This window comes from Bacillus rossius, chromosome 13, assembly GCF_032445375.1.
Source record: "Bacillus rossius redtenbacheri isolate Brsri chromosome 13, Brsri_v3, whole genome shotgun sequence".
Taxonomy (NCBI): domain Eukaryota; kingdom Metazoa; phylum Arthropoda; class Insecta; order Phasmatodea; family Bacillidae; genus Bacillus; species Bacillus rossius.
In genome coordinates this window covers 24,190,033-24,199,964 of record NC_086340.1, presented here as the reverse complement: position 1 = coordinate 24,199,964, position 9,932 = coordinate 24,190,033, and the positions used below count along the sequence as shown (strand labels likewise).

General features: G+C 35.0%; 1 protein-coding gene across 2 annotated transcripts; it reads left to right on the top strand.

Annotated features, from left to right (window-relative positions):
• Positions 1-1,404: 1,404 nt before the first annotated feature.
• LOC134538381 (uncharacterized) lies at positions 1,405-9,707 on the top strand. Of its 2 annotated transcripts, XM_063379661.1 has the most exons (4): positions 1,405-1,708; positions 1,843-1,998; positions 3,320-4,139; positions 4,539-9,707. In XM_063379661.1, the coding sequence occupies exons 1-4, from the start codon at positions 1,578-1,580 to the stop codon at positions 4,920-4,922; spliced, it is 1,491 nt and encodes a 496-aa protein (XP_063235731.1). In that variant the 5' UTR covers positions 1,405-1,577; the 3' UTR covers positions 4,923-9,707. The 2 variants fall into 2 exon arrangements, with proteins under 2 accessions (XP_063235731.1, XP_063235732.1); XM_063379662.1 differs by lacking the exon at positions 4,539-9,707 and having other exon boundaries at positions 3,320-4,524.
• Positions 9,708-9,932: the final 225 nt, after the last annotated feature.

The following is a 9,932-nucleotide window of genomic DNA, read 5'->3' as shown; positions in this document are numbered from 1 at the left end:
TTTATTTCTTCCAACGATGCTACGTTTTATTGCAGGCTGTACTTTCATTCTCTTTACTTAAAGACACCAAACCTGTTTTTATTATTATATATATATAAATTTTTGAGCGAAATTCTCTATCAAGTGTATTTTTATTAATAATGTTTTCCAAACCAGCATGTGATTGACGTTAAGTTTGGATATATATTTTTTGTTAGTTTGCGCCCGTCAACATAATACTTGTCCAAGCTTATCTATACCAATTACGAAAGATCATAATCAATTAACTATAAGTACTGACAAGTTTAAATCACGTTCAAATAATTTTTACAACAAACATTTCTTTTTTTTAACATTCAATTTAACATGCAATTTCAGAGTATTTCTAAAATCTTACCATTTAAATACAATTATGTTATTAATTCGAAACATTTTTACAAAATAAATCGAAAATAATTTTTTCAGGTGCAAAAAAAAGATTTATTTAATAACATAACCGTTTAAGAATGATTTTTTATGAAGTGGGTATGCGTAGGCCTTTTTAATTTTTAGTATATTTCAAGTATATAATTTTAAAACATCTGTTTTATTGTGTTCGAGTATATTTTACCTTGATGAACACACACTTGCCTCCATTTCATTTCTTGAGGTAGGCAATTTAAAAAATTGTTACGCACCTATTTCGTTTTAACTATGTTAATGCCATAGTTTACACTAACATTTTTATTTACTATGGTTAAACATATGCTTAGATTAAATAATTTCACCTTTATTACAAATATCTCTCATTAATTAAGGATATTTGATACAATCGCGTCTTTGTTTAAAATAAAAAGTACAATATCAAATTTACTATCCAACATATTAGTCGATTCTTAGTTTGCTTATTACTTAAGGGCGCCGCCTACTTGGAGAGCGCAGAGACGTGCAGAGCCTTGGAAATCCGGCTTTTATTCGAAAACTATTCCACGTATTGTTTTGCGGTTTGGCTACGAAAAGCATTTAAGGAACAGCTTACAGGCCTATAATAGTGAGACGTTCTATTTTCCCTTACTAATAGGTAAGTTTTGACTGTGAAAATGGCTAAAACGGCACTTTTTGCGGCGAGATTTAGGTAAGAAGATTCATTTTCCCGGGCTTCGGAAAATTATAGACCCGTAGAATGCACCTTTGTCTTGCGTCGCGTGATAAAAAAATATAGTTTCGTAGATGAAAATCGATGGTTCTACGATGCAGTTCTAAAGCACTGCATGCCAGTAAGACACTCCAGTGAAGTGGCGCCACCACGCGCTCCGCTCGGCCGCTATCAGTCCGGGAGGGGAAGTAGCCTTGAGCGGCGGGAAGGTGGGTATGCGGGGGGGAAAAGATCCGGCTGGTAGGGGGAGTGCCCAGCTGCTGCGTGTCGCTAATCTGAGTCTAGGGCAGTAGCTGTCTTTGACAGACGCACAGTGCGAGGTGCGAGATAATAGTTCGTACATCCATCATCCTGCGTGCGTGCTCTGATACTTGTGAATGTGTGTGGGTGAATTGACTCGCGTCAAGTGCCAGTAGAACGTTTAGCCTTTATACCCATTTAGAAAGGTTTGATTTACAAAGGTATGGAATCTGCGAGAAAGCAAGTTTTGAATGAAGACAAAAGAAGAGGTAAAAAACGTCACTTGCGTCTGAATGCAGTTCGAAAGAAAAGGAAATGGAACAAAGGGAAAGTTTTACGTTTAGTTGACGGCAGGTAAGTGTGTTGTACATTTATTAAGAAACATGTAAGCCTTCACTTTCAGTTGAAAAGGTTATATAGCATAATTTTTTATATTCCTTTACTATCCATTTAAGCTGTATTAAATTTAAATGTTCTTTCTTTCACAGGCTGCGTTACGTGAAAAACCATGAAACAAGGTTTTCCAACTATACTTCACATGAGTCTTTCAGTACATCCAAACACGCGGGGAATATAGAAAATGCTGTTGAAAGGAAAACCCAGACAGACAGTGAGACTTGCTACATAACGTTGTCTCCAGCAAGGTTTGAATAATAGTTTTTTTCAACAATTACTTAAGAATAATTAAAGGGCAAAATGCCGAAAGAAGGTGTCTCTCTTACTTTTCTAGCACGGATAAAACGTCTATAACGCATGAATACCTGTATATGAATATTACGTAGGCCTATACACATACATAAAATAGTCCACTACATTACTGCATAGTTTTATAGCATGCTTTCCCGTATGAGATTCATGAAACGTTTCCTTAAATGTTTCCAAATACTTCTGCACTGAATGAAAATTAATAAAAAAGTAATATGCCTGTTCTTGACACATTTCTCTTAAATGTCGTGTGTGTATGTATTTATAATAGCTTACATAAATACGTTCCATCATTTTATGACTGAGAACTGAAAATTAATTGACTCTACATCGGAATCAGTGAATATTCGTTATTACTTACGATTTTTCACAGATTCAATTTGATGAAACATCTCAATCAGTAAACTGTAGAAAACTACATATTAACTTTGTTAAACCAATAATTGAAATAGTGAAACATATTAATTCGCAAATTTAATTTGTAAGATTTCGCGCTCAATTTATGAGGCGGTATTTTTTCATAATATAATATTAGTGTTTTCAGTCCACATACTTTTAAATTCAACCTAAATATTATGTCTAACTCAACTACTATCATAAGAAATGGTAGCGTAGTGGTCAGGTCATCGGCTTTCGGCTGCAGACAACACGGATCAAATCATTCTTCCGATAAACTCGTTAGCAAATTGTAAAGTAGGTAACAGTATTCTACAAACATAGGAATATGGAAGAAATAAAAGAATATAATCTTTCATTTTTTATTTAAATTACTTATGATTAAAATTTAGATCTTTATTAACACTTATAAATAGTACTTCAGTTGCGTAGTTACATTTTATGTTAAAAGAAAGTTGAAGGGTTATACCTAGTAACAATTGTATATAACTTATGTGAGCGTTTTCAAAATATTATTTGTTTATAGCTTTTTACTGTTACCATCGCTGAGCGGTTGGAAGTGTTGTTGTTTGCTGTATTCAAATACTGTTTAACATATCTTCCATTACGCCTACAGTTAATAAATTATTTTGTTTTAACGGTTATATAATTAAAATATTCTGAGACGTGGTATTTTTGTTTTACACAGCAATGTTGTAATTTCACAATTGGAACATTGAGCCAAACTTTGCGACATAATTAATGAAATATATTATTAATTTTAGCCTACTAATTATGTCAACAATAATAGTTGTTTACAATTTTAATAGCGTATTTGATTATTATTTCAAGGAAAATCATATCTTTAATTTTGTTTTGTTTTAGGTGTTCCACCTCTCCCGGCGATACTGCTTCACATTATCAAGTAGACATCGATGGAGCAGGTTGTTCGTTTTGGACAAACGAAATATTGGCGACACCGCAGAAAGTCACAACTACTGATTATCCTACAGAAGAATATGATGTTACTGGAATATTTTCAGACACGGAACAAGAGTCAAAATCGGTCACAAGTGACTACGCTCAGCTTCTTGAAGGCGTGGAGAAACTTTCGTCACCAGCATCTTCACCCGAACAAACCTCTCCTAAAAAAACTTTCAGCTCTGAATCATCAACCTTTCCGATACAAGGCCGTCGACTGTTTGATGTTGACTTTCTATTCAAAGAAATGTCGCGCATCAGCCAACATAACAAAGTGTTTCAGTGTTCGTTTGAAAATATGCGATTAATAAAAGAACATAAAAATGGAATGATAAGTAAATTTGATTTCAAGTGTAATATGTGTGGTACTGTTGAATCTATTTTCTCGGAGGACCCCCAAACAAATAAAGTCAACTGTAACATGGCATGGGTGAACAGTATGTTGTTAACGGGCCAAAGTTTTACACAGTTACAAGACATAACTTCAACTTTGGAAATGCCTTGCATGGCCAAGGAGACTTTCAACAAATGTCAAAAATCCCTATCTTCTGTTATACACGATGTCGCATGTCAAAGTATGGAAGCCGCTGGCAAAGAAGAAGCAAGATTGGCAGTAGAAAATGGCAGTGTGGATGTCGACGGAGTTCCTCTCATAGCAGTTGTCACTGATGGAGCTTGGTGTAAACGATCGTATGGAAACAAATATGATGCTCTTTCTGGGGTGGTAAGTTTGTGTATTACGTAATCTTATTGCGTGTTGAATAATAATTTGTAGGCAATCTGTGTTATATCAGTAATTATGTATTATTAGTAACTAAAATAAGTTCATGACAGTGTGAACAACACGTAATAGTTATTTTGTTAATATTTCCTTCTTTTGTAGATAAATGCGACAATTTAAATTCTTTATAAGTGCAAACATTGTATAGTTATTTTGTGATAGACCTGTTTGCTAGTATGAAAGTCTTTTAGGCCTACCGGCATAGAGCCATATACTTAGAGCCTATTGGCATAATGCCAGACATTCGAAATAATGTAATTATCCTGATTATACAATGTTCGTTACCTTACATTAAGTTTTACAGCGAACAGATTAAATATGCTTGTTTTTTTTTTCTTATAGGCTTGCATAGTAGGAAAAGAAACAAAAAAAGTTATCTTCGCAAGCACTAGGAATCGATACTGCTGCATATGTTCACGAGCAAACAGTAAAAATGAGACGCCAAAGGACCACGTCTGTTTCAAAAATTGGAACAAGTCTTCAAATGCCATGGAATCTGACATCATAGTGGAAGGTTTCAAATGCAGTGTTTCCACGCATAACCTGAAATATCATCAGCTGATTGGTGAGTCACAAGGTGATCAGTTAATTTCAGATGTTATTAATTATTATGTATTTGTGTCGATAGTATATTTTCGAAATAATTTCAATGCCGTGTGGTATTTAATGTTTTTATTTCTGACGTCGCACGTTTCATATGTTTTCATACAATGCTGCATATTGTAACGAACTGAAATGTAGCACTTTTGTAACAGCTACTTCCTAAATATACAGAAAGGTATTAGCTCTACAATGTTTATAAATGTAACCTCGCGAAGAGTAGGTACTAAATATTGTGAACTATATGAAAATAGTTAGCCTCAGAGCAGTAACCGAGCGCTCTGATATGCCTACAAGAAGAACGTGCATATGTGGCCATTTCGAGTTAAAAATGATTTGGTAGTTTTCTGTAGGTATTTTTCAGTGAGCCATTGTATGTAAGTGAAGGCTCAGCCATATGGTCCAAATTTTACAATCACCAAAATTGAATGTACTAACCACATACTGCGAAATTACCTTCGAAGGATACGTTGTATTGCTCAAAAGACGAAAAACGAAATTGGTTCCGTTTCTCCTGTTCTACGAAAGGCTGTATCTGACAAACAACTCCGCCTTCGAGCTGCAGTCACCGGAGCTGTGCAGCATAGGCGTGCTCAAAAAGAGTTTCCAATTCACAGAAAAATTGAGGAGTTAAAACTTGACATTTACAATGGTCCATTTCACGTATTTGGTGACCACTCAGGATGCGCAATTAGAGGTTATTTCTGTAGCGGATTGAAAGAAAACGAGGAAAACCTTGTACCGCCTCTTCAAGAGGCAGGTATATGGTCAGAAATAATAGCAGCTCGAAACATTGTTGCACATCATGCTGTAAGCCTTTTACATAATGTCAATACTAATACAGCAGAGTCTTTCAATAATGTGGTTTGCAAGCATGTTTCAAGTAAACGAGTAAACTTTTGTTTGAGTGGTGGCTACCAAACAAGAAGCGAGCTCTCTGTAATTTCTTTTAATTCAGGTCCTCAAACACAGTCCTTTATCCATAAAGGTTTAACAAACAGTAGTCCTGGAAACATCACTAAAGCTCACATACAGCGCAAGGAACGTTCATCAGAGAAAAGAAAGCTCAGGAGGCTGACAAACCCACAAACATTTAAGCGCAGAAAGTTGTATGTGACAGGTCCTGACAAGGATTATGGCTGTGTAGAACAACGCATACCTGACATGGAACCAGACGAATATGCAAGACAGACACAGGAATTTCTCGCTAGTCTTTGTAAAACGGATGAAGAACGAGAAAATCTACAAATCGCTACCAAAGGGCAAAATGATTCTGTTCTCTGGAAATCAGAAAGAATCAAGCGACTGACAGCATCAAATTTCGGTAGAATCTGTAACATGAAGAAAGCCACTAAGCGAGCAAAATCCGTTGTCAATATATTGTACAGTAGGTTTTCAGGGACGGAGGCCACAAGGTATGGATTGGAAAATGAGCATAGCGCCATTCAGGATTTTGAAGTGAACTTTGGTAAGAAGGTGGCTCGCTGTGGCTTATTCGTCGATAAGGAACACCCATGGTTGGCAGCAACACCTGACGGTCTTGTTGGAGATGATGGTATCCTTGAAGTAAAATGTCCTGCCGTAGCTGCCAGAATGTCTCCACAAGAAGCAGTGGAACAGAAAAAAGTAACATTTTGTAACATTGTGGATGGTAAAATGTTTCTGAAGAAAGGACATGCTTACATGTACCAAGTGCAGGGACAACTGCATATTACCAATCGTAAGTACTGTTATTTCGTCCTTTGGACACCACGTGGCTTACTAGTGCAACAAATTGAAAGAGAGAACAGTTTCTGGAAAGAAAAAATGATCAACAAACTGACACAGTTTTACATGACGTGCCTTCTACCGGAAATAATAGATCCACGTTATCCTAGGAATATGGAAATCAGGGAACCTGATAATACACTGTAAACAATTGATGGACAATAGCCTTACATGTAAGCCAAAATTACCACAAACAGTACAGGTAAATTCCCATTTTTAAAGAAGGATATTAAAAACAAAAATGATTTCATAAAGATTACAGTTAGGCCTATAGATTTTTGTTTTCTAGTCCAATAAACAATTGAAACATAGAAAATTGGCGTACTAGTTTGACGAAAGATGTTTGAAATGATACAGTTATACAGACAAGTGCCCAGTTGCCAGTTTCCGTGCCAACAGAAAAAAAAACCTTATGTTTGTGTATGCTGTGAAATACTTAAATCAATATAATGTAACAGTGTAATTGGCATGCAGTGTCTTATAACTTTGCACTTAGATTATATTATTATGGGCCGTATCTCATTGTGAATCGTTTTAAAAGATATACGTAAAATGTTTGTTTCACTCTACATGTTATATTGTGCGCTGATAGTTTACTACTAGTATCGAGCAGCTGTTTATTTTTATTTTTGGTTTTGATGTATTAACATTAGTTTCATTATTTGTATTTGCACCGTATTATTTATCAAGAGTGTTCGAAACGAAATAATTTGTTATACTGAATCTGAAATAGTTGTATGAATATATTTATTTTTGTATGTTTAAATATGTAAGGTGGGATATTTTTTTGTGTAAACAATTAGTATGTATGTTCAGAGCTATTGTATTGTAGCTATTGTCTCAACAGTTTCAAAACATTAAGCCAGTTTTTTACCATTTACTTAAGCTGATTCATGGTGACAACTGTCTTATTTTGTGGTACAAATTACATAGATGTATAACCTGTAGTAAGAATGAACATAACAATTCTCATAGATATAAAATGTAAATAAAATATGTAAATGTGGTATTGTTGAATGAGCATTAGGTGTTGTGTGAATAATATATTTTGTTATGAATGTTGTAATTTACAAGAAAGATATTTATATACATATGTTGTAAAATATACACATATCCATACACACTTTGCAGCAAGTGATTTCATTACATACCCTTCCATTTTATTTTGGCATTTTGTATACACTGCCAAAGGAAAAGTTTAATTACGATTTACTACCAATCTGTACAAAGTGCCTACAAGAGGTTTACATTTGTGGATACATGTGCCTCTGTAGTACATTATTATTGTAATAGTGAACGAATATTAAATTCACACATCTGGTACTTTAAAATTAAGTAGGAATATGAAGAAAACATACATTATAGTATTTGTTACATTAAGAAGGATCACAAACACACATGGTATTACCCATATTAAAATAAGAATAATATATAAATACATTAAGATTAGAAACATTACAGAGTTTACATTACTTAAGACCGACGACAATAAATAGGGATGTAGTACGTTGAGTAACATTGTCATATATTACATGACAAATTAATCCTTTAGTACACTCACTAGGTCATTGAATAATCTAAGACAATCATAAGAATAAACTCAGGCAATATAGAAAGGCCTATACGAGTACACAAACGAATAAACATTAGACTACTAGTTAACTTACAGTAGAACAAAAACTAAACATGTCTTAATTTTTTATAAAATATTTCATAAGTTTATTTATGACCCGCAGTGAAATTTACAGTTTTTTTTGTCCTGAAATAAAATTGCATTCGCTATGTTCTTTCTAGACATCGTTTTCCGCACTATCTCTTAAAAATTGTGAGCTGTAGCGCTAAGCAGCACACAGGCTGACGAACATATAAGAATAAATTTAGCCAATCAGTGTACGCTAATGCGTAGCAAGTTTAATAGTTCAGTCGGTAATAATCTAAATTATTTGTTATTAAATGCAATAGAAACAAAACGATCTCATTTGATAGCAAATGTAGATAGTTGTTTTAAAGTACCACAAATTTGAAACACCATTTGTTAATTCACAGCCAACCATATAAGGAGTGAGGCAATCATCGTTTACGTAACATATGAGAGGCTAATATTGATAATGGTGTAAGTCACTTATATTCCGAAGCACTAGTGTTACATTAAATATGTTTCATACGAAAGCCCCTCTAAATTATTTAATATTTATTAACTTTCTCACAATCATTCAAGCACTTAGTTGGTTCTGTCTTTTAAATATCGTAACAAATAATTGTTTTGTTAAAAATTGGTAATGTGCCTTATTCCACTATCATTCTAAGCCTTTCATATCATTGCATGCAGTTACGGCATTCATAATAAAAGGCCACTTATATTTTCCGAGTTTGAATAGGAAAATATATCTTTATTCGTTAACCATTTTTACTAAAGCCTGTTCTACAGTGACACGGAACCGTAAGCAACGGAAACGCATAACGGAAACTCAAACGCAATCGCAAGAGTTGTGTTGCCAATCTCATGCCGAAGCGTTTCCGTGTCCGCTTGCGTCCACTGTTGCAAGTATATTAAAATATTCGTTTTTGTGCGTTCACTGTAGAACGGACCTAATGATTTATAAGAACGGCTGAAAACAATAGCGTCCGAAATGAAATATGCTAGATGTATTTTACTGCAGAACAATAAACGGCGATTGTTTCATCAGCTGCAAAATATTGCATACAAACACAACTTTAAAAGCAACAGAGCATTCGTTTAATGGGTAATAATAATTATATTATAGTTTCTTCATTTCAAAAGAAAGTATCATGGCATAAAAATATCTTTCACGATTCTCTGAAGTGTAATCTGGCCTTAGTTCAGCGCGGAAATCCTAAACAATGACATTCCGCCGCATGCGCCAGCCAAGTGTCTCGAGGTGCCGGCTCGGTGCCGGGAAGCGGACACCACGTTCACTATCTGCCTCGCGCCCTTTCCCCTGCCCCCGCACTCTCCCACCCAGGTGTCTGCTCGGCGGTCGGGTGGGGGAAGACACCATCCCGCCTTTCGAGGGGCGGAAAGCCATGGCGAGTAGTTCCAGCGTCTGCCGCGATTCCTGCACGAAGATGAGCCCGTCCAAGCGCGCGAAGTGATTTTCCCACGGACATAGGCGGCGCCCTTAAATGAAATACCCAAATTTGTGTACCTCTCTCCCTTTTTTCCACACGAATGTCAATGTGAAAATTCAGAACTAAATAAATATGGCATTATCCGTTAACAAAACAAAAACCAAATTCACCCCATTTTTTTACCGCATATTGAACTCCAAAATAATAATAAACTTATATTTATATTAAGTTTAAATTTATCGTGCCAAAACCAATTTTATAGAATTCATAACTTTTTAA

Coding starts and splice junctions, on each gene's coding strand:
- LOC134538381 (XM_063379661.1), top strand. CDS start 1,578: ATGGAATCTGCGAGAAAGCAAGTTTTGAATGAAGACAAAAGAAGAGGT. Junction 1,709..1,842: donor TTACGTTTAGTTGACGGCAG/GTAAGTGTGTTG, acceptor TTTCTTTCACAG/GCTGCGTTACGTGAAAAACC. Junction 1,999..3,319: donor ATAACGTTGTCTCCAGCAAG/GTTTGAATAATA, acceptor GTTTTGTTTTAG/GTGTTCCACCTCTCCCGGCG.